The 25,347-nt window shown below is 44.1% G+C and overlaps 1 protein-coding gene across 1 annotated transcript; it reads left to right on the forward strand.

Moving 5' to 3' along the window:
* Nucleotides 1-748: 748 nt before the first annotated feature.
* LOC107384568 (zinc finger protein GLI2) lies at nucleotides 749-25,157 on the forward strand. Its single transcript, XM_054735377.2, has 11 exons — nucleotides 749-1,426; nucleotides 3,401-3,583; nucleotides 7,066-7,267; nucleotides 7,598-7,790; nucleotides 9,779-9,889; nucleotides 11,613-11,753; nucleotides 14,216-14,365; nucleotides 15,602-15,766; nucleotides 16,996-17,274; nucleotides 21,315-21,654; nucleotides 23,296-25,157. The coding sequence occupies exons 1-11, from the start codon at nucleotides 1,147-1,149 to the stop codon at nucleotides 25,155-25,157; spliced, it is 3,906 nt and encodes a 1,301-aa protein (XP_054591352.2). The 5' UTR covers nucleotides 749-1,146.
* Nucleotides 25,158-25,347: the final 190 nt, after the last annotated feature.

A 25,347-nucleotide genomic window follows, 5' to 3' on the forward strand; every position in this document is an offset into this window, starting at 1 on the left:
ACACACACACACAGAGATAAATTAATACAGGGAAAGCTACACAAACTCAAAGCTGCGGACATAGAGAACACCAGGATTTGAGAAGGTCTGACTAGGTCCAGGTTGGAAGGATGTCTGTGTGGACGAGCGGTCCAACAAGCTGCAGGTGATCTGAGGTAACTTCAACTCAGGAAGCTCCTGTTCCTGAAACACCGTGTTAACCATAAACCATTTGGTAGCAAACTCGTGTGTTAACTTTTTGCCAGATGACTAGAGGACTCAGGAGGGCCTGACTGGGGGTTAGACAGACTCAACCTCATATCTTTATTTCAGTTCAGTTTATTTACATAGTGCCAAATCATGTCAAGAGTTGTCTGAAGGCACATCACAAAGTAAACATTCCAATTAGTTCAGTTTCTTGTAGAAGTCAGCAGATTGCATCACGTCACTGACTTGTTGTGTCACAGACCTTACAGCAATCCCCATGAAAGCATGTAGCAACAGTGGAGAGGAAAGCTCCCATTCAACAGGAAGAAACCTCTGACAGAACCTGGCTGAGGATGAGCAGCCATCTGCTACGACTAACTAGGTGGTTGAGCAGACAGAGCAGACATGCACACACGCAGACGTATGCAAATGCAGCATATTTCTACTGTTGAAGTTGTGGTCCTGATTGTTGGTTTCTGAAACTCTGATCTGAGATCAGATCTTGCCCCACTTAGGCTGAGTCTCACCATCACACGCTGAACTCATGAACTGCTGTGAGGGAACATCATGATGTCATTAGGCTGATGTCATATTCGTTTCATTTTTCAGCTTCAGCTTCAAACCAAAACCAGAACCAAACAGATCCTTGTTTACTGGTGGAACACTGGTTTATTGGTGGCTGACGGGTTTATTGGGGGGATCACTGGTTTACTGGTTTGAGATGGACTGGCAACCTGTCCAGAGTGAACCCCGCCTGTTTGCCCAGACACTGCTGGAGATAGGCACCAGCCCCCCGCGACACTGCATGGACAAGTGGGTATGGAAAATGGGTGGATGGGTGGTTTACTGGTGGCCGACAAGTTTACTGGTCAGATAATAAGCTTACTGGTGGACTACTGGTTAACTGATGGACCAGTGATTCACTGGTAGAATAACTTAATCTATTAGAACCAAGCCAACATGAGAAGAAGCCAAAAACAAAAACAAATACTTAAAATTTTCCTCTCCAGTCCAGCAGGTCTGACGAGCAGTCCCATCATCTCTGATATCTCCCTGATCCGTCTCTCTCCTGCTGCCGTGGCGACGGGTGAATCTCCGTTCAGCCCGCCTCACCCCTACGTCTCCCCCCACATGGAGCAGTATCTGCGCTCAATACACGGAAGCCCTGCCCTGTCCATGATCCCGGCAGGCCGAGGACTCAACCCAGCAGAATGTAACTCCACCAGCCTCACACATATCTGTATGTCACCCACTATCGTCTTCCTTTTTCCAAACTCATGAAAAACGTCAGCTTTTTACCACAGCAGGGTTCACACAGCAGTCCTTGAGTCAAATATATTTTTTACCGCTTTTGACATTTATTTAAACCATCTCAACGCTGAGTTGCAACTGTTAATCAGCGACCTCAAATGTTTACACAGAATTTAATGAATAATACTAAATATAACACAGTAGATGTAGAGCCTCACTGATTTATATGACTTATATATACATTTAAAAATACTCATAATATGAGCAGTGATAAGACAGTTCCAGCACACTGGTGCTCACTGGTGCTCACTGCATGAACTTTGATGCATCGCAAACTGGCTTCTACAGGTGAAACTCAAAAAACTAGAACATGGTGCAAAAGCTCAGTAATCCGTCTTAGACTGAGAGACCCTCTAAAGACTCGAGAACCCTTTGCAGGTGTTTTGGATTCATTAGCTGATTAGAGTGTGACACTTTGAGTCCAGAATGTTGAACCTTTTCACGATATTCTGTCTGAGATTTTGAATGTGGAGTTTTCATTCGCCTTAAGCCGTAATCAATACAACAAATAAATAAATTAATTAATTAATTAAGTATCTGGCTTTGCATGTAATGAGTCTCATTATTAGTTTCACCTTTTAAACGGGCAAACTTTTGCTTCATCTTCTTATTTTTTTAGTTTTACCTGTACACAGATACGAGACATGTTTATCATCATCATCATCATCATCATTATTACGTGTTTTCAAAAGTATCATCAAATCATTGCCTTCCTCATTATGTGGGTGTGATGAGCAGTGTTGGCTAACTGAATTAATCAGCTTTGAATACGTTTTAAATTTCTACAGCAAAAATAGTTTATATACATATATATATATATATATATATATATATATACATATATATATATATATATATATATATATATACATATATATATGTATATATAAAAAAAATTTAATCTGTGTTTTTGTGACGCTTTTGTTCCTTTTGCATCTTTTACCATCTGCTCTCTATTAAAATCTCTCTGCCTTTGGCTGAGAAGATGTGAAGTATCAGACATTGTGAGGCATAAATAACTTTTTAAAGGCGTTAAGCTGAAATCCTCTAAGGAGCCAGCTTCATTAGTGCTTGTTGGGCAGGGTGTGTGTCTGATTGGCTGGGTTGTATTTCATACTCAAAAGCAGCTGGGAGAACCTTTAAGGTGCTGAAACATCTTATTATCTGTAAATTATAGATGCTGCTAAAGTTTTTCTGTTCTGCTGTTACATTTTTAAGGTCACCAGAACCTCGTCCGTCTCAGGACTGGACGATCTATTTGCATTTTCCTTTTTCTAATCTCTCCATCCCGTCTGCACTCTCACAGCTTTATCACAGCCAGATCTCAGGCGCGGACGTTTATTTAAGTTTAAAAGCAAGGCCGCATTCCCTTTGACAGATTGTAAAAGGAGATTTATACCGTCCTGCTGCGGCGCTGCCGTCTGTTATTGTAATCCAGCTCTGAGTGGAGAGTCGTCATCAGGACGCTGGGTGGAGGTGAAGGTTTTATCAGAGCTGTTTGTCTGTCAGCCTCCCGGAGAGGTGGTCTAAAGCTCAGAGAACTCCTCCTAAATAAAACATCAGTCCAGACTCTAAAGCCACGACTCCGCGAGGTTCTGAAATGTGTTCCAGTGAACCTAAACCAGAGCTGAATCCAATGAAATCCCATTTCTGCTCTGTCAGAGGACCAGTCGTAAGCCTAGGGTCCCCCAGGTGGGGGACCCTGTGACATTAGTTCCTTAACAGGCCCAAAACAACCCTCACACTACAGAAGAAATAGTATTAATTCCCATCAAATTAGTTAGCAAACCCAGCACTACAAGGCTATTTAAACTATTTTACCATTAAATACTAATTTTACCATTTTTTGAGGAATATGCTTAGGGCTTAAGGGGTTAAACCCTTTGCTCTTCGCCCCCCACAGTGGCCCATGAACACCTGAAGGACCGCGGTCTGTTTGGACTCCCTCCTCCTCCCCCAGGGGCCAGTCCAGCTGAGTATTACCACCTGATGGCTGGCCACCGGAGCCCCTACAGCGAGTTGCTCCTGCAGGGGGCCGGGGCCGCCGCTGGAGCCCACCTGTCTGACTACATCTGTCCCATCGATGGTAAGCAACAGCTGGAACGCAATATGTTCTGTAGAGTAAAGAACCCTTCGTGTTTGGTCCAAACTAAACATTGACTTTTTTAAACGCTGCTCTTAGACTGATGAATAACTTGGGTACAGCCCTGGTAAGAGTCAGGTACGGGTCTGGTGTCAGCAGCAGGTTCTGGGAGCTGACCACCTTTAAAGGATTGAGACGTCTCAAAGGGGCTGATAGAAGAGAGGAGAATCAGGTGATGAGGATCAGATCACCGTTTCCGCTTGGTCATGACGATTCCCAAGTTGTGTTTGGACAGAGACGAGGTCATGTGAGGCAGAGCTTGTCGAGGCTGTGAATGAGCTGGTCGTGTTTAGTTTTGATGCTGCTGAGTGGGAGTGACTGCAGCCCGTTTCTCCAAAACCTGTCAGGACTTCGTTCCCACTTCTCTCGGATGCTGTGCAGGCGCTCGGATCAAAACAGACGGACCGTGGCTTGGCTCTACCTCAACGAAACATCACGGGGAAGTCATTCAGAGGATTGCTTGAAACTATGTTGGTCCATGCTCCAGTGGGTGGCCATCATCGGTCAGATTTTAAAGTTTCAAAGCAGCAGCTTTTCTGTGTTCTCCTCGGGTTTCATTATTTATCTGAATAACTCCTCTGGTCTGACTTTGAACCTTTAATTCTAATGAAATAATCTGGATTAGCTTTTTATAAAACTCCATAATAAATTTGTTTCTCTTGCATTTTTAAATTTAAGCTTTGTGATTTCAATGATATTTTTTTTTCAACCGCTTAAAACTTAAGACACCTGTAGAGACTTCTGACCCATCAGATAAAATAAGAGTTAGTTAAATAAAGCCTGGATGAGCTCCTTAAGGATGGACTTAAACTGTGTTTCAGCTCCAGTCTGCGTCCCCCCCCCCAAACCCCCCACCTTCCCCCAGTGGTGGCTGCTGACATAAATCACAATGGAGGAGTGGAAGGGGGGGACGGCGGGAGGCGAGGAAGTAGAGCCGGGCTTTTCCATTGGTCCATTTATCAGTGGAAGTGGCACATTAATAAACACATCTCCCCAGAGGTGAGAGGAAGTAACAGAGATGAATTCTGCTGCCGGCGCTGAACACCGCCGTCCGGGACGCCGCCGTCACCAACAAGACAAAAAAAAACTAACCTGATGGTCCGTACCTGCCCCCACCGTCAGCAGCCGCCTGAGCTGCAGCTGATTAAACGTCCAAATTAGCGTCCCATGACACCCTCCCACAAACACGCTAATGTCTTCAGTAATAAACCTCCAGCGCTCAGACTTCCCTGGAGGAAGCAGCGTTGATGTTTTTCTCATCTGCAGATTTGTGACATCATCATTTAAACGTCCCAGGATGAAGATCCCCCCCCCCCCCCCCCCCCCCTAACAGGTAACATATGTTGGACATTTGTAACGTGGGACAGACTTAGAAACCCCTTCAGTGCTGCTGTCATTAGGCACAACGTTTAAAGCAAACAGAGCAGACGAGATGGGTCAGGGAAATCAAACTCAGGGACTGGAAGCGTCAGCTGCACCAGGTGGACTTCATCCAACCACCTCCAACAGGAAGTTATCGAGTTCTAATTTCTTCTGATGGTGTCAAACCTTTATTTACAATCCTATTTTTGGAAACCTGATCTGTTATCATCACCAGTCCTAAAGACTCAAACTTTCCAGGAAACACAGAAGAACTAAAGTCTGAGATCAGAAGCACCAAGTTTCAAAGTGACCTGAAAGTCACGGCGTTTGAGGAGGACTAAGTGGTATCTGTTAGAGAATCCGTGTTTTGTCTGAATTTCCATTTCAGAGCTGAAATCGATCACATTGCTCTGCAGACATCTGCTGCTGCAGCACAAATCAATTCTTAGTAAATTGGCCTCATTTAACACGATGACGTACAAACTGGACTCTGAGATGTTTATCTTTGGTGATTAGAGGGAATTATTGTGTGAAGATTGATTAGTTATGTCTGAATGTTAATTATGTCAGAGCCCAGCAGCTCTCACACTGGTTCTGGACTCATGGAGCAGGTCTGAGTCTGATGTGGGACATGACGCATGAAAACTAAAACAGTACCAACCGAAACCCTACTGAAAGGGTTTGTCTGGTCTAACTGGTATTAGTGTGACCACTGACCAGTGAGTTAGAACAGGGGTGCCCAATCCTGGTCCTCGAGGGTCGGTATCCAGCTTGTTTTAGTTTTAACTCTCCTTCAACACACCTGATTTCAGTCCGCAGGTGATTAACATGCTTCTGCAGAGCCTGATGAAATGCTGCACAGGTGATTCAACCAGTTAATCAAGTGTGTTGGAGCAGAAAAACCACAAAATCTGCTGGATACCGGCCCTCCAGGACCAGGATTGGGCACCTCTGAGCTAGAACCATATTCTAGGATCAGACAAAAGCAGGACATCACTGATGTAAAGGCTAAGTGGTCCTGATCAGATGGACTTTGGGTACTTCTGGTCTTTCGACCATCACAACTAGTGTTACACAGAACCTGAAAGCTAAAGGAATCAGAGGAACTGCTCACAAACATACAGCACCTCCATAAAAGCAACGATGGAGACAAAAAAAACTGAAATCCAGGAGAAAATATTTGTAAAGGAATGTTATTCGGTTTCTCTTTTATGCAGGCCGACGAATAATTCGGTTTTAGTCATGTAACCTATTATCCTGAACATAGCCTAGAATCTAGACCCTCATTTGCCAAAGCAAAATGACTGTTTTGCATGTTGGTCTAGCAATGCTCTACACAGCCCCAGCCAGTACTGTGGCTGGCCAATCCCAGCACGTTTATTTAGAAAAACTACGTATATTTGCCTTCCCTGCTTCTTATGTGATGTAATGGCGGACTGTCCTGTTGGCTGACATCTGTAGTGGTCCAATCTCAGCAGTCAGGTTGGCGGGACGTTAGTGCGACTGAGTGAAACTAAGAGGGCGATGGCTCCGTAGAGATCCAGTCATAGCGCTCTATTGGTTTTTGTTGGCAAATCACAGCTCTCTCTTGGTGGGCGACATGCCACTGAATAAACAAAGATAGCGACGACTTGTTTGAAACAGCTTTGGCATCAACTTTGGACTGTTTTGACTTGGACTTTTCTTTCAGTCAAGTGCAGATAGAGGTACTTAAGTTTATCTAGAAAAAGAATGTACTTGCATCTTCTTCAATGCAGTATGGCGGACCGCATCATTAACGGACATACGTAGGGGCGAGTATGTCATGTTGTTTGTTATCCAATAGCATGTGGAGACAGCCCTACGACGGAGAGGTGTCGATTGGCCGTGGCCAGACTATATATTCACACATATAGAATTGCTTGCTAGGCTACTTAAAAACTACACGAGGCATCTGAGTAGAGTAATGCGCCTGTGTGATGTGGCTTAGTTCCCTGGTTGTAGTTGTACCACAATTTCTTCTCAGGACAGTGTCTCAAGAACTCAGGTCAAATAACTGTTGTTCCACCTACCTGTGTCCACAGTTTCCCGATTTTCCAGTCCCAGACTCACACCCCGGATCAGCAGGAAGCGGGCTCTGTCCATCTCTCCTCTGTCCGACGCCACCATTGATCTTCATACTATGATAAGGACTTCACCAAACTCCCTGGTGGCGTATATCAACAACTCACGTTCAGGCTCAACCGCCAGCAGTTCTTATGGTCACCTGTCGGTGGGAGGACTCAGGTACATGGCTAACCTGTAGACAACAAAATGGAAATGCGTTTTAACCTTTAGTTCTGTCATCCTTTTTATAATTCTTGTTTGCTTCTCATTTCACGTCAACTTCTTTCTATTGTCTGTTCACTTCACTAACGTCATTGGTGCTGACCGTGACATTGTTGGGTTAACGGTACCATCCTTGCTGCTGACTGTACAATCGTTGTGATAACTATCGTTGTCCTGACACAAACATTCTTTGGTGTGGACTGTACCATCATTGGTACATATGGTATCTTTCTAATGATTCGCTCCGATACAGGGAATGGACTGATATATTTGATTTACATCCTACAGCCCACCCTTTCCTTTCCATCATCCTGTCAACTCCATGGCCTACCAGCAGCTTCTTTCTCATCAGAGAAGTCTTAGCGCCTTTGGTCACAACCCAGCCCTAATCCAGACTCCACCTACCTTCTCTGAACACCAGGCAGGCCTCAGCCTGCCCTCAGTGACCAGTTCCCACCTCAACAAAGACCCGATGTCTAAGGTGATGTCAAAACACTGAACTCATAAGAAAAGTTTAATCCTGATAAGATTGTGAACAATCTCTGGTCTTTTGTGGTCTTTAAGTTGATGTTTCAATGGATCCTCTCTGATTTAGTCTAAGGAAAGCCCCCCCCCCCCCCCCCCCCATGCGTAACATTTCCAGCCCCTAACACAGCTGTTTATCCAACTGTGGAATATTCAGCTCTAGTTTCCATCTCTTTGTTCTCGCAGTAGATTTTGATATTGGTGCAGTTGCCCCCTGACCGGCTCTCAGTGGTATGATTTGTGGCACACGAGGCAGTACCCTCCTCTCCCCACCTTGGAGGTAAACTCTCAGTGGGGGAGGCCCTTCATTTCTCTACACCGCACGCAGTTGGTTTTCATGGAGTAATCTATGATTCAGCCTGAGTTTAATGCACGAGAGGTCAGCCGGGGCACGGCAGCACAACCACGGATGACAGCACCAGCTTTACCACAACCACCAGAAATAAATAACAAACAAGAACAAAGATTTATCCACACAATGTTAGAAAAAGACCAATTTACAAAGACAAAAACATTTAAAGGTGCAGATCAGGGACTGATGTCAGAATGATTTCAGTTTAAAAACACATTTTATGATTTAATATCTTCTCTTTGTTCCGATGATAGGTTTATTTAATCATTTTATCCGACTGTATTTCTTAACACCGTAAAAAATGGAAAATTAATCTGAGGCACAGAGATAATCTCTAAATATGTGTTATCTAAATATATTATTAAAATGTTCAGGAATCCTACATCCGCCCGTTATCTAACAATATGCATCATTTAAACTTTCAGCAGAGCAGATTGAGACATAAAGGTGAGCAAAGCTTGATCACATTTGACCAATCAGAGCTCTTTATCAGTGGGAGGGCAGGGCGATCCAACATGCAACTTTATCCAACTGGAGGAAGGGTTTGTTCCAACAACCAGGGGTGGATTGGCCATCCTGAGCGTGAGACACACGCTGCCAACCAATGATCCCCCCCCCCCCCCCCCCCCCCAGTAGGAGTGGGCCATATGGATGAAAATTTGTATCAAAATATTTAAATCTGAAGATATCACAAAGTACGAAAAACTCTCATTACATCTTGGCAAAGGTGTGACCAAGTCACTGCTTTGCAAGTCACAAGTTAGTCACAAGTATTTCCAGTAAAAGTCTCAAGTCCAGCCCAAGTCAAAGACAATCAAGTCCAAGTCAAGTCCAAAGTCAATGATGTGGAAGTCCAAGTCAAGTCCAAGCCCTTAACTTTGAATTTTCAGGTCATAATCAAGTCATGTGTCCAACTTCAATTTGATGACAATGATAATAAACAAATTCCAGAAATAAAGCTTCTTAAAGCTTCATTTATTTGCTCAAACAAACAGAAAGTGCAACTGAAGCTGATTATAAACAAAGTGCTGCTGCATTTAGCCGTAAATCAAACCCAGAACCAAGAATGATTCATGATTTTTGTCCATGTCGTGCCACTTTTGTGCTAAAATATCAAATATGCTCAAGACATCATCAAGTCAACAGATGCAAGTCGATTCAAGTCCGAGTCAAGTCGTAAGTCTTTATAGATTTTATCAAGTCAAGTCAGAAGTCATTAAAATAACGACTCGAGTCCAAGTCATGTGACTCGAGACCACACCTCTGCATCTTGGGCAGTTACACTAGGGCATTGTGAAATGTATTTACTTCTTTTCTAATGTAAACTTTTTCAGTTTGTGTGGAGAGATGAACCCCCCCCCCCCCCCCCAATCAGCGATTTTACCCAACGCTCTGAAATTCCGGCCATGTTTACCTTCATAACTTTAATAATTCCACGCCGCTTGACCCCTGTGAGCGTAATGGACTTAACGGACATCATCTAATTAGCTTATGATGGTATTTCTTTTTTGCTCGGGCAAGAAAGTTTTACCGGGATTATCCTGAGTGATATGATACGGCAAACCCCTGAACCATCTTGTTTTCTGTTCCAGAACCTCAAAGATGACTCAGCAGTCAGCAGCTCAGTGGACCCCTTCACCAACAAGAGGCCAAAGGTGAAAGCAGAGGGCGAGGGATTGAGGTCGGCATCTTCCCTCTCACCGGTACGACGGGGAACATTTACGGCACGTTAAATCAGCCTTAAGCAGATAATAAATGTTTATCGGTGATATACGGGAAGCAAAGGACCAGAAGCAGTAGCAGGTTGAGGACCAGATGAAGAACCAAATCGAGGTCCAGATTGAGGACCAAATCCAAGGCCAGATCGAGGACCAGATGGAGGTCCGGCAGACCAGGTTGAGGACTAGATAGAGGACCTATTAAGTGTTGCTCTGATCCCAATCCTAATCCACGGCATTCCGGCCCCTGGGATCTGAGCCTCTCTGACCTGCTTGTAAATCTCCTCCCGGATAAAAGAAAACTCCACATGATAAGAGCTTTGCATCTGTACCCCCCGGCCCCCCCGGCCACTGTAAACTGTGCCACGGCACTTCATTTTAATGAAATATTGGCCGAGCTTTATTGTCATGTGAGGAGGCTTTTTCTTCTTCTTTTGACAAATTTGCGGCTGCTCTCCGATAGCGAGGCAGCTTTGGGCATGATACATGGGGACGGCGCCGAGTGCCGGCGTCTGGGGGCTCTACAATTGATGAAGAGAGTGTGTGCGGAGTGTGTGTGGGGCAGGTACAAACATGCTGCCGTCAGCGCGTTGTGTCTGAGCAAGGCGGTGTGTCTTTGTGCAGGAGCAGCGTACGGCAGCCCGAGTGGGACACCCATGTCTCCAGTCTTTGTGTGAACATGTTTTAAGGAAGATGAGGAAAGCGATTCTCTCTTTAGAAATGTTAGAATATTTATATGAAATATTTCTTCTATTTGATCAAATTTAAAAGACATTTTTAATAAGAATGTTTACACCATCAACTTTCTTATGTTAGGATCTGTTCAAGCTGTGAAACAATAAATGAGTGGATTTTATAAAAAAAACTTTTTAGTGATATTGTTCTAAAGTGTAAAAACACGAGTTTGAACACTATTTATACTTGCAATTTAAATAAAAATGGTGATTTAGGGAATTCTGTGAACGTTTTCAAACAGACACGAACAGAATCAGCATACTCGTTAGAACCTTTATTTAGAGTAAAAACAGTAACGGCAAATCATCGTTTTTGGAGATTGAACAGTCCAGTATTACCAGAGTATTACTCCGCTCCCACTTCCTGTTTGAAAAATGCAACAAATGCTGTTGCCTGGCAGACTGAGAGGGCGGAGCCACTAACAAATACACACACACACAGGCTCTCAATGACATTGTGACATCATATGGTACCAGCTAACGTCCTAGGGCACCTCTTAGCCAATAGCGATGGCGGATTTAAATTCAAATGCAGTGCAGAGTTTTTACTTGACAATGGCACAACACTGACAGTTTTAGGCAGATTATTTAAATTTTAACTAAAATGCAATAAAGTGCTAAACTATTTACTACACGTGTCTGTAGCATGATTGGACACACATTTATATAGTTTATCAGAAGAAAAAAGTTGATTTGGGGGGTGACTTGCTCTTTAAATAGAGAATGATTCTGTATGATTTTTAGTTCAACAAGCATTTAAATGTTTCTGTTTTAGTAAATAAAATGTATTTTATTTACAGAAACTTGATATCAGTTCAGGTGACAGAGACTGCTGATTCTTCAGCTTCACTGTCAACTTTGACCTCTAATTTGCACCTAAACCAAACAGCGGTTTCAGGCTTTATATCGTTTCCATGGTAACTCTGCTGATTTGTGATACCAGGGTTTAATTATCTGAACCCAACCCCTTACAGAACCATCACAGCAGCCTGCTGGATCTGAAGGAGGATGGGGACCATGACAAGTGTGTGCAAGAACCGGAGATGGTCTACGAGACCAATTGTCACTGGGAGGGCTGCAGGAGGGAGTACCAGACCCAGGACCAGCTGGTCCATGTGAGTCCTGAGCCTGCTTTTCACTCAGATCTTAAGCTTCAGAACACTCAGCTTCAGACACATTCCTCACCTTCCCCAGAGGGAAAATGTTTTGCACCTTAAGCCCCCCTTCCTACTTCCAGGATTACAGCTGGAAGCAACACCTCTTGAACATGAATGAGCACTATAACCGGCCAATGGATCTAAAACACACAGTTTTACAATTATTATTCTCAGGTTTTGCTGTTTATTATTATGATGATTCTATTCTATTCTATTCTATTATATTATATTATATTATTAACAAATAAAACCCCCAAGTTATGGAATTAAAGATGCCATTTTTAATTGGATCAACAGTCATCTGAACAAAAACCAGTTGCAGAAAATGACAACAAGTCAGCACTGATATCACCCATGGAGTGCCTCAAGGTTAAGGTTTAGCTCCCAAACAATTTCTGTGGTACATCACTGACTTGTGTCAGTTTTCTAGAGCAGTAAAATGTTTTTATCTGACAGTCATATTGATGTTTGGCCTCTAGGGGGAGAATTTGCAGGTCCTTCAGGAACCCAAATAAGAAATTAAATACAACCCATCATTCCACACTAGAACTAAACTAAAGCATTATTTAAGTATTTCTGTGTTCTAATCAATTTCCCTCTGGGATTAATAAAATGTTTTTGAATTGAATGTGGGGTCATTTTATGCAACTATAATGAAGAAATAGTACAACAAAGAAACGTAAATGTGTATATTTAGATAAATATATGCAAGGAACTGAACTTCACCAGATATAGAAGAGGAAGAAAGATTTATGCCTGTTACTATAATTGTTATTCAATATTATTATACAATAATACTATTATATGATGTTTTATTCAATGATATTATCATAAAAAGATTGTATGAGTGATGTTAATTTAGGCTGAGGAAAAATAGATGCTTTCTGTTGCAGCACATCATCTGGGGCCTCATTTATCAGGCTTGCTTACGCACAAAACGGGGTCAGAAAACTGCGTAAGCGACTTTCTACACAGATTTTGGAATTAATAAAAGAAATGTAGCGGAAAAATATGCACAACTTTAAGTTGACTAAGGACCTGGCTTACACACATGTTGGACATGGAGAGCACCTGCAGTGCTGCTGCTGAGAAGATACAATTATGAAATCCTGCAGCATTATCACTTGTACTGCTTCGTTTTCACACAGAACAAGACCCCACACACACACACACACACATGCACACACACTCACACACACACACACACACACACACACACACACACACACACACACACACACACACACACACACACACACACACACACACACACACACATGCACACGCACACACAGCCTGAAGCGCAGAATACGAAATGCAGAATATCAGCAGGGGGATGGATTGAGACAGAATGTCATGCGTCTGTGACAGTGTGTGTGTGTCCTGTCACTGTGACCCAATTGATCATGCACCCTGGCTACTTGGACAAGGGAGATCTCCATTTGGCTGACTGGTTAGCGTGTGTGACTTTCAACCGGGAGTCTGGGGATTGAATCCCGATTGGACCTTTTTTTTTTATATCCGCCACAGATCTCTCCGAAGAACTCAGCATTGACGGCTTCAGCAACACTGTGACACTCCGTGAATTTTCTCTTATTTGTTTTGCAAAAGCACTTCCTTTCATTTCTCCACCTCACCCACAAGTACCTCCATTTCTGCTTCTGTGAAATAGCGCTTCCTTGATCTGCCTTGATCTGCGGTCGCCATGTCATTGGTGGAGCGCTGCAACAGCCGGCTTATGTATATGCATGAGGTCCACAAGGCACTTTGCATTAACTATTTATGGCAGTGAGTGGGCGTGGTGAGGGCGGGATGTGACTAAAATGCAGCTGAGAAACTTTCTAGATAGTTTCTGATTTATGAAGCGGAGATTGTGTGCAGCTGTGTGTACTCCATGTTTGATAGTTCACAAACCTACTTGGCGCAAGTACTTTTTTTTTTTTTGCTGAGCTTAAGTACGGTTTTAGTCAGGATTCTACGCAATGTTTGATAAATGAGACCCCTGCACTTTTGTCCTATAAAGGCCCCGCCCATTTCCTCTGTGACGGTGACAGAATGTATGATCAGGCTAATGTGTGTTAGACTTTATTAAGTAAAACAAGAAAGTTTTTTGATATTTAAAAAGATATTTTAATCAGATCACTGCAGAAATAATTAATTATTTAAACTGGATTTTGATGAAGTTTTTATCAGAAATCTGAAACAAACTGAGGAGGAATGTATGGTATTCAAAAAGATCCAATTTATTTACAAAGACTTGTTTGTTTTAGCAGGTTTCTTTCTTTTTTTTTGGAAGTTGAAGACTTTTATTCTGAAAATATGTTTCTATTACTGCTGCCTTTCTCATCTAATAAGACAGACCAGTAAAAACCCACCTGGGCCTCGAGAACCTGCTCATCTTTTCTTCTTGTGTCCTGCAGCACATCAATAATGACCACATCCACGGAGAGAAGAAGGAGTTTGTGTGCCGCTGGGAGGACTGCTCACGGGAGCAGAAGCCCTTCAAGGCTCAGTACATGCTGGTGGTTCACATGCGCCGACACACGGGGGAGAAGCCACACAAGTGCACGGTGGGTAACGGATGGCCTGGCCACCCCTGAGGGCCCCATGGGTCTAACGGGTCCCTAACAGGTTCCTCAACGAGCCCCTGGAGGGCCACAGTCTCTCTCTAAACACTGGAAACTAATGGAGCACACACACACACACACACACACACAGACAGACAGACAGACAGAGGGACACAAACAGCAGCACACACACACACACACACACACAGACAGAGGGACACAAACAGGAGCACACACACACACACCTAAAGCAGCAGGGAGGTCATTATGTTTTAAAGAAACAGATATTTATTTTAGAACCTTTAAATAAATCAGAACCAGTAGAACAGATCAGAACTGGTATGGTACCGGTCCAGACGTATGCTGGCAGCACTTCTGTTTTTAAAGGTGTGGAACATTAAAAACAATTTTAAAATCTAATTTCTGATCATAATCAGTTGAGTTTTTCATGCAGGCTGAACATGAAAATAGTCTCCTACACCGACCTCCTGCATTAGCTTCTGATAGAAAACAGACGGGGAAACTCTAGGATTTGGAAAGCCTGACGCCTCTAGCAGGTTGTCCAAACAGATTTATAACGTTTTACCTGCATGTTTATTTAATGATTACATGTTTACATATTTGTGGAGGATTCAACACAATAAAGGTTCAGACACTGCCTCGGTCTAAAGCGTCGGAGTTAACACGAGACTCCAGAACTAACGCTGCTCCACAAAAACTGATTAGTTAGATGGGTTCATGAACGCACCACTGCCTTGCAGAAAAGCTGTGATTCAGTCACTCGGACAGCAGAGAAGCTCCACTTTCCCAAGCAGGAAGTTTAAAGATGAACATGGAACAACAGCAGGGTATTGCACTGACACATGGCTCATGTTCCTGGCTTCTAGAAGAAGAAGAAAAAGGATCAGAATGAAAACAACCAGACCACTAATGAAGCATGTTTGTCTTTCTGTAAAACTGAATAATTAATAGTTCTGTGCCAGGACAGACCTGGATGTTTAATAATAAATCTGATGTTCTAGAACTAAACAGCATAAAGGTCAGGATCTGATCTGAAACGTGTTTCTTCTCAAATGAACTCAGATGATTCTGAATTTTAAAGACCTAAAACACAAATCAGGACTAACCCCAGAGAAAGAAGAATACATATTATAAATATTAAAACCCGGTTCTTTTGAGCTGATTGCGTTGGAACTTTGTCTTCTAAGAAACAGAAGCGATTATGTTTTTTTCCTGCAGTTTGAAGGATGCTCGAAGGCCTACTCTCGCCTGGAGAACCTGAAAACCCACCTGCGCTCTCACACTGGGGAGAAACCATATGTCTGTGAACATGAAGGATGTAACAAAGCATTCTCCAATGCCTCAGATCGGGCCAAGCACCAGAACCGGACTCATTCCAATGAGGTACTTTACACAGACTGAGACATTATCCATCAAAACTCTAGTTCTGTTAGGAATTCATTTGATTCCGGTGGTGGTGGAACAGGTTCTGTTACGACACAGAACACCTGTAGACCACTCAGGTCCTAGCCTGGCCTGTCAGACTCGTCCTGTTTAATTCTACACAGAGAACTAGTCTGGTTACTCACAGGCAGAGCGACACATGAGGGGCGGGACTAGCCAGCTCAAAAATAACCAATCAGAAAAACGGCAGAAATGCCGACTGTACCGCACGACACTGTAGTTTTTTAGCTGTAGTCAAAAATGGCGTCTGGCGAGGGTGCAAACTTCTTTCTTTAGAAGAAAGGCTTTTATCGCTTCTACTTGTGGTTTTAAAGACGTGTCCAAGTCATTCATAATAGAGGAAAGAGATGCAGAAAAACATCTTTGATGTTTATGAGAAACTGAGCATCGTAGTGTGTGACGTACGCCGTTTAGCACTGATTGGCTTAGTTGGAATACACAGGGGGTGGGGTTATTTGAGTAGGAGTGTTCCCAGGCTGGCCAGGCTACTCGGGTCCAGCAAATCTTATAGATCACCTTGCTCCAGGGACGTTCAAAGACTACCCAGGTTTATGGCAGTGGTAGTCAATAGGCAGCCCGGAGATCGGGTCCGTTACTCTAACAAGTCTAGGAATACTTAAAGACAGGTCATGTCTACTAAAACTTAAAGAACACCCAGCTCTAGGGACATTTATAAACTGTCTAGTTCTAGGATGGTAACATTTAAAGACTGTCCAGGTCTATTGATATTTATAGACCAGCCCTATCTAGGGCCTCTTTAGACTGTCCAGGTCAGGTCGCACTAAAAGATCACCTGGCAGGGAGACCTAGTGACTACCTGATGCTCTGTTGTGGTGTTCTTTATAGAAAATCCAGATCTAGAACAGCGGTCCAGGGCACCCTCAGTCCAGGTCATCACTTCCCTCCAGGGGACTCCCTCACCCCCTATGTGGCTACCAAAACCTGCTTAGAAAAATCAAGAGTCTTGTCACCTACTGTGTTTTTAAATTTACACCAACACTAAATCCCACAGCAGCACCATGTAGGCTAAAGGTTATGGACTTGCCATTTCTGACATTGACTACCTAACTAACTGAAAGCTAAAAGAAGCCCTGAAAACTCTTGACAGACGTCTTAAGACTTGTTTCTAATAACTGAAGCTCTGATAAGTCAAAAATTGCTCTCTACAGAAGCCATATGTTTGTAAGATCCCTGGATGCACCAAGCGTTACACAGACCCCAGCTCTCTCAGGAAACATGTGAAGACGGTTCATGGACCTGAGGCCCATGTCACCAAGAAGCACCGTGGTGACCAGCCCCCCCGACCACCAGCACCAAAGGAGAACAGTGAAAACGAGTCCAGTAGGAGGGAGATGCTCCACAGGGAGGACAAGATGTCAGGGAACAGCTCCCCTAGATATGTGGAGGACTACCTTCATGTCAAATCCATCAAGACTGAGAACACAGTGGTGAGAATCTGAACCAGACTGATTGTCCTTTATGTTGCTTTAGTCTTGTTTTACTGATATGTTCAGGTGCACAAGTAGTTAGGTACCTGACCAACATGATGGACATTTCTTCTGCTTGTCTCCTTTCTGACATTCACTCTGGACAGACTTTACTGAGGTGAGCTCCAATGTGACTTCCTGGTACCAATCACCATTTTAACCCATGGCTCAGGTTTCTTTACCATTTCATTACCAATCATACAAACATTTGGGATGTTTAATTCATTTAAATCCGACCTGGTACGTTCACCTCTGGTTGTTGTTGCTTTCAGCAGGTCTGGCCAGAACACTGACACTAGGATGTAAATCAAAGCAAAGCATACTTAGATGATTTGTTTAAAGTGAACACCTTGCAATTTTACAAGGAAATCATGGAGGGGTCTGAAATTTACATTGCAGCTGCATTCCCACTGTGAAAACAGTATTAAAAAGGAATTAATCAGTATGATTAATCAGTATTAATCAGGAATTCACACTGAATGATTTTTAAAGCATTTGTATTGCACTGCTGCACATACGTATTTAAACACCCAAGAACATCTGTGTTATTTGGTATAAAAGCTTTTATTTACAATTACAGAGATCAAACTTTTTATGTACATGTAGATCTTGACCAGGTTTGCACGCTGCAACAGGGATTTTGGCCCACTCCACTAGATCTGTCAGGTTTCAGGGCTGTTGCTGAGCAACACAGAGTTTCAGCTACCTCTAAAGATTTTCTATTAGATTTATGTCTGTAGACTGGCTAGGCCACCCCAGAACCTTGATATACTTCTTACAAAGCCACTCCTTGGTTATGCTGGCTGTGCGCTTTGGGTCGTTGTCATGTTGGAAAATCCAGCCATGACCCATCTTCGATGATCTGACTGAGGGAAGGAGGTTGTTGCTCAAAATTTCACAATTCATGGCCTCATTCGTTCTGTCCTGAATACAATGCAGTTGTCCTGTCCCCTTTGCAGAAAACACCCCAAAAGCATGATGCTTCCACCCCCGTGCTTCACAGTAGGGATGGTGTTCTTTGGATGCAACTCATCCTTCTTTTTCTTCCAAACACAGCAAGTGGTGTTTAGACCAAAAAGGTCTATTTTGGTCTCATCTAACCACATGACTTTCTCCCATGCCTCCTCTGGATCATACAGATGGTCATTGGCAAACTTCAGACGGGCCTTGACAGGTGTTGACTTGAGCAGGGAACTTTCTGTGTAATGCATGATGTTATACCACGGCGTCATAGTGTTCTAACAACAGTGACCTTTGAAGCTGTGGTTCCAGCTCTCTTCATGTCATTGACCGGCTCCTCCCGTGTAGTTCTGGATTGATTCCTCATCTTTCTTATCGTCAGTGATACCCCACAAGATGAGATTTTGCATGGAGCTCCCGTCCGAGGAAGACTGACAGTGGTCTTTATCCTCTTCCATTTTCTAATTGCTCCAAAAGTTTATCCATTTTCACCAATCTACTTGGCAATGGCCCAGTAGCCCTTACTAGCCTTGTGGAGGTCTAAAGTTTTGTCTCTGGTGTCTATTGACAGACCACTCTATGATTTGTAAGTGTGACCAAATACTCATGTTCTTCACTGTAGTTTGGACTTGATCCGACACAACAATCACGTTTCAGCCAAACGCACTCCTATAGCCAGATTTGTGTTGTATTATGGGATGCAGGCAGATACACGAAAATTAGCAGCTGCTGAGTAGCCTCTAGCAAGCCTAAAAAGATGCAACTGCTCACCTGGATGACCAGCGGTGTTAGACCGTGGAGTGAACTGGTTCAGAGAGAGGGGGTCTGAAAGGGGAAGGGCCTTTTTAGAAGACACATAATGCCAATAAATCAGTGTGCCATGGTGTGTCTTATGAATGCACTGTGGCTGCATGGTGATGCGGGAATTTTGCGGCATTCATTCTGCCAAGCTTGATAGTGATATTACCGCAAAACTGGACTTGTGAATGCATATTACGGGGAGTTACTGCCAAGCTCTGGCCAGCTAGATTATTGAAAATAAATGTAAAGACGGTCAATAAGTTTCCCTTTTAACAGGACCAGCTGAGATGATAAACTGAAGTGATGCAGAGCTCCGGGAGCTTTTTCTCCATTAGAGCTGGAGCTCATATTATCTGACAGTTCACGGGGACATGGAGGACAGACACCTTTAGGAGTGGCTTGGAAAAGACTTACGGAGTGCGGGTTTGATTGCAATAAAAAAGCAAGTTATGTTCAGGCTAAAAGGAAATCTGTGACAGCGCGAAAACTATCTCAATACACCCTTTGTGCCACCATCCCATAATCTTTTGTAAAAGGACATGATTGCACCACATTACCACCAGGGTATGACCACTTCTATACGACCTAAGGCTCTCAGATACTGGCTCAGATTTAAAGGCTTAAAGGGGCATTACGGAAGTTTGACAGCCAAAACATGTATAGAAATAATAAATGTCTTCTTCATACATTCTCCTGCAATGCCCTGGTCCTGTAGAATGAGCCCTGGCATTTTTACTGTGATTGCCCGTTTTTCTGTAAAATCACAGAAAAAGAGAGATGCTCGGGTCGAGCAGGCTGCTTCATGCGCGTTCATGCTCAGGCACAGCCCGTAGCATTTGCTCTCCGTAGCTTTAGCAGCAGAGAGAGAGGCAGTGCCACTTTGTCGCTGTTCCTAACGCCTAGTGATGAACCTAGCTACATTTCTGATGACCCTTAGCTACTTTCTGTAGAACTTTCTTCTAGATATTTCCTGTAAATTAGCAACAAAATAGCCATTTTTGCTTCGAACCGTTCTTTGGTTTGACGTTGTTTCAGCTGTCATCAAGGATATAAAAGTTACAGACACTATGAATGTTACTAGAGTGTAGCTCACCTTGTAAGATGTCTGACTCCCATGCAGAAGACCTGAGTTTGATTCTGGATGTGAACATAGTTTATTTTTTACATTAATAGTATATTTTTTTACAGTAAGATGCCCAAATTTTTATTTGAGACTCGCCAAACGGCATTGAATTCACAGATAAAAAAGATGTGGGTTGAACAATTTTTCAAGCAAGGGAAGGGAATGATCTGAGCATGCAGGAGGACTGACCCATCATAAACCTTTGTCGGCTGTGCTGAAGAGAAAGGTACAGAACCAAATTATTTAATTAATTAGTTGTGCGTTCTCCTGTCCTCTGTCCTCCGGGCCACTCACACACACACACACACACACACACGGGACTGTCTCAGCTGTTATTTTCGTTAAGGAGTGTGCACGTACAGCATGCGCGCCTCGTGCACGAACCTTCTATTGAAGCTGCCGTTACGCTTTTGGCCTGAGGGGGCAATCGCGAGCATAAATATTCTAAACTCCGTAAAGTCCCTTTAAAACTGAACTAACTCGTACAGATCTGACTCATCGTCTCCTCCCGAGAGATTGATTAAATGTTTTTGTGATTTACTTGACTAAATAAATCTGGGTTTCAGTTTCAGTCACAGTCTGTCTTATTCCTTTCCTCAATTTTTATTTTTATTTTTTCACATTTCTTCTGGTTTTCCACTCTCTCTTTGACACATCTCAGTTTTGAACCAGCAAACCTGATTCTAAAACAATCAGATTAATCAGACTCTAAAACAAAGTAGATGGTAGAGGGAAAGCAAACCGTTAAACTGAAACTAGTCACCCAACACACAACCCCCCTCATCTCAGCATGCAGTGATCAGCCTGGCTCTCTGGGTCAGGCTCGTGCAGTCTTTCATCTCCCCATTTGTAATTCACAGACAGACTAAGGCAGCCTGTAATCTGTGGTGCCCTCCACTCCTCCATCCCACCACTCCTCCATCCCACCACACCTCGCCCCATCCCAAAAAACACTCATTATTTACAATTAAGCTGGGGTAGGGTAAAGGCCCAGGGATTTGTGCCATGTTAACTGCTGATCCACTTTTGTTTTACTGAAGAAAAACTGTTTTTAGAACAAACTGATTTCTGTTTATCTTTGATCCTCTCATTCCACCCCCACCCTGGTTTTCTGCAGATGTATCAGTCCAGTCCTGGCGGTCAGTCATCTTGTAGCAGCGAACCATCACCACTTGGCACCAACAATGACAGTGGAGTAAAAACAGCAGCACAAAGCAGGGGAAGCCAGGGGGACATCAGGCCCCTGGATCATCTTCCCTACACGAATTCCATGGGCTGTGAAGAGACTTCTGGGGGGGTTGCAGTAGTGGGCCTTTATCCCAGAAAAAAGTTCAGTAACATCCAGTGCCTGGAGCAACTCAAAACGAATCTGAGGAGCGTGAGGGACTCGTCTCAGTGGACCAAGAACCCAACACCCCCCGTCCACGGCATCACGCTTCCACCTATACCAACACGCGGTGAGAACAGCTCCTCGTTTTCAGGGTGGTGTTTAGTTTATGCAGAAGATCTGCAGGTTCAAATCACAGAGACTGAATGTCTACTAAACAAGAGTAACCAAATGGGTTTTAGTACAGGCTTCAACCAACGACAGGATCTAGTATCAGATTCACATCATTTTGAATGTCTGCATAGTTTAGTAAACACTAAACAAATACCAAACAGCCATCATGAACTCTAAGGCTTGGTTTATGCTTGACACATTTACTTTCCGCTTGGTGATGCGGCTCACGGATGGAACATGCTTCACAACTTGCAGCGTTTATGGTTCATGCAGCTTGTCTCAAATCAAATCAAATCAAAGCTTTATTTATAAAGCGCCTTCCGCAACCCTGTCAGGAAGCCCAAGGCACTGAACATGGTACAGTACAAAGTTAAAGAAAGGGAATAAATCAGAAAATAAAAGCAATTCAAATTACAGATTACAAATTACAAAAAAGGTGAAACATTCTAGTAGAAGACAAATGTGTAAAACAAGGGAAAAAGTGAACCAGTGAAAACTGTGAGATAAAATCAACATAAAAGAGGGCCAAATTCAAACACGTTCAGGAAACGCCAAGCGGAGGAGGTGGGTTTTTAGGTGACTCTTGAAGACTGGCAGAGATGGGGACAGCCTAACTGAGGGTGGCAACTGGTTCCAGAGTAACGGTGCTAGGACTGAGAAAGCCCGGTCCCCGCGAGTACGACACCTAGAACAAGGGACAGTGAGCAGGCCTTGGTCAGAGGAGCGCAGAGCGCATGATGGGGAGTGTCTGTTCAGGAGCGTGGCCAGATAGGGAGGAGCACCACCCTGGAAGAAATTGAAAACAAAGACGAGGAGTCTGAAGTGTGAACGATAGCAAACCGGAAGCCAGTGCAGGGAGGTCAGAACCGGACTGATGTGGTCCCGTTTCCTGGTCCCAGTCAGGAACCTGGCTGCGCTGTTCTGCACAACCTGTAGGCGACGCAGTGATGACTGACACAACCCTGCATAGAGAGAGTCTCTGCGGTGAGCCACTATTCTCCCAAACTGTAGGGGGCAGCATGGAGCTCTACAGCATGCATCCAACACTACACCATAGTAGAAGTAAAAATTGCTGTTGTTTACAACATGGCATTCCAGCATTTTTTAACAGCGTCCTCGTCTTTTCCGACAGTGCGAGCTATTTCTCTCCATGAATTATTAACAACATGTTGATCACGGTGATCTCCGAGAGCTGAATCATACAAATGTCTGTATTTACGAACCTCTGCCATACTAGTTCTTGCCAGTCCGCCATGTTTTTCCGCGTCCGACCGTCTGCGTGGTTAGAAATTTTCCTAGGTGCGCGGTGCAGAAAGTTTGGGCCGTGCGGAGGCGCGGTTGTTAAAATGACGCAAATTTGCCGCGCGGAGCCGTGCGAACCTCGCGGACGCGTCAAGCTTAAACCAAGCTTAACCAGTTAGAGCAAACTGCTGCTTCAGGTGGTGGAGCCTTAAAGACAAAGGCGCTAAAACAGACAGTAGGTGACAAACAAAAAAAAATATGTAAATATCTTTGGAATGAATATCTCATTAGGTGGTCCACCAGCTAACAATCACTGATGACTAAAACCTTTCTGATCTTTGTGTTTGAACACCAGGGCCCCCCCTGGAGTGCTCAGGAGTCCGTGTAGATCCAGCTTTGTACTCTACTTATGGTCAACTGAGATCTGGTAAAACCAACCTGCTAGGAGACACTTCTGAGCACCGTGACAGCCCCTCCAGCACCCTTAGTGTGGTCTACACCCTGAGCAGCTGCTCCTCAGGCATCTCCCCTGATTTCCTCAGCCGGCACTCCAGCCAGACCTCTAAGGCTGGTGCCAACCTCCTCAGCAGCATCAGCTCTGCCGACTCCTATGACCCCATATCTGCTGATACGTCTCGGCGTTCAAGTCAGACCAATCAGTGTCGGGTCCACAGTAGTGGACCTGTACACATCAGTCTACTAAACATAACCCAGCACTACCATCTAAAAGCAAAATACGCTGCCGCCACTGGGGGTGCACCACCTACACCTCTTCCACACATGGATCGGATGAATCTGAAGTCCTGCTTGGAACTTTATGAGGACTCAAAGAAATCCTTGTGTGCACGGAGCCAGATGACCCATGAAGTTCCATCCAACATCCCTCGCCGTGCCAGCGCCCAAGAGAGAATTTTTGACTTGCTGAACCATCCTCATGTGCTGCAGTACAACAGCATGGAGACTGTGAGCAGAGGGGTGATCATACAACCCTGTCCTCCAGATCGCCAACACTCAGCCCAGACAGGCTGCCTGGGATCTGGTGATGGTCTAGATCAATTTGCTTACATCCTGAGAACAGCTGACATCTCAACGACGATCATCAACGAGAAAGAAACAAATACCACTCAAGATGCAACCAATCTGAATGATTTTCAAAGCACTCCTAATGTCCGGCAGAGCAGTACTGAGGTGCTGAAGCTGCGCCCCTTAGGCAGGGGTCAAACCCTGGCCAGGACAACCAGGGGACAGTGGAACGCATGTTCTTTAGGACTCTTGGATCCCACTCAACAGAACTCCAAGCTGCAAGGGAACTTGGCTTTCCTCCAACATAATCCAACCTTTGGTTCTTTTAATCTGACCCCCAACAGAGAAATGTTCCAAAGCCTAACCAACAGAGGCCAACGGAACTTTATACAGCTCAGTTCTGAAAAAGGACTGAACCTATTCCAACCGTTTTCCAATCTAAGTGAAGTTGCTGGGCCTTGGTACAGGCCATGTGAAGATACTGGTACCTTTGATGCAAATGGAAACCCAGTTGATGGCCTCTGTGGAAATATGGCTGAGGACACAAGGAGCATACAGACCTGGACACAAGAACCAGCTCTGTTGGACTTTGTAGAACTTAAACATGTGCAGGTAAAGACTGAGATCTGTGATGTATCAGGACTGATTCTAGATCAGCAGAACTGCAATGTAATCTTACAGAAAATCCATCCATCTAAGAATCAGAACCATCTACAATCAGGACCATCAACAGGACCTAAATCTTTGAACCCCTCAGACCCAGAGCTGATGCAGCAAACAGACTGTGGTTCAGGACATCCCTGCAGCCCAGAGGACCATGCTCTGCTCTACATGGGTCAGTTTCAAGTCTTTGAGTCCAGGGGGGACCTGGATTGTTACGGCTCAAATGTCAATGTGTCTCCATTGGAAAATAGTGCACCAGCCTCCAGTTCATGTGAAAACCATCTGAAGCCAACTCTGATGGACTTCCAAAGCTTGCTTGATGATGGAGATTATTCCAGCCAAATGCCAGAAACCCTAAATCCTGGACTGACCCAGAGTTTCTCCCAGAGTTATTCCCACCCAACCACTCTAAGGAACTTAGTGACACTGCCTTTAGTCCCGACTGGGAGCGGGATTATTGCCTTCAGGAACATGAGTTCACTGCTGGTGGCTCTGGCTGAAGGGAACAAGCTCCTAAACTTGAACTGTTAACCAAAAGAAAACTGGTTCCTCTGAGGTTGGGAAGCCGGACTCTGAAGTCTCTGCACTATTGCGCTGTGTTTCTCTAGTTGTGTTTTCCATTCATCATTCTGAGAAGCCATATTTGTGTTTTGTTGCCTTAGCAGGTGGGTTTGATGCCAACAGGAGATTGTTTTACAGCGAGCAGCTGACTGTGAGAGTC

This window comes from Nothobranchius furzeri, chromosome 3 (assembly GCF_043380555.1).
Source record: "Nothobranchius furzeri strain GRZ-AD chromosome 3, NfurGRZ-RIMD1, whole genome shotgun sequence".
In the NCBI taxonomy this organism is placed as follows: domain Eukaryota; kingdom Metazoa; phylum Chordata; class Actinopteri; order Cyprinodontiformes; family Nothobranchiidae; genus Nothobranchius; species Nothobranchius furzeri.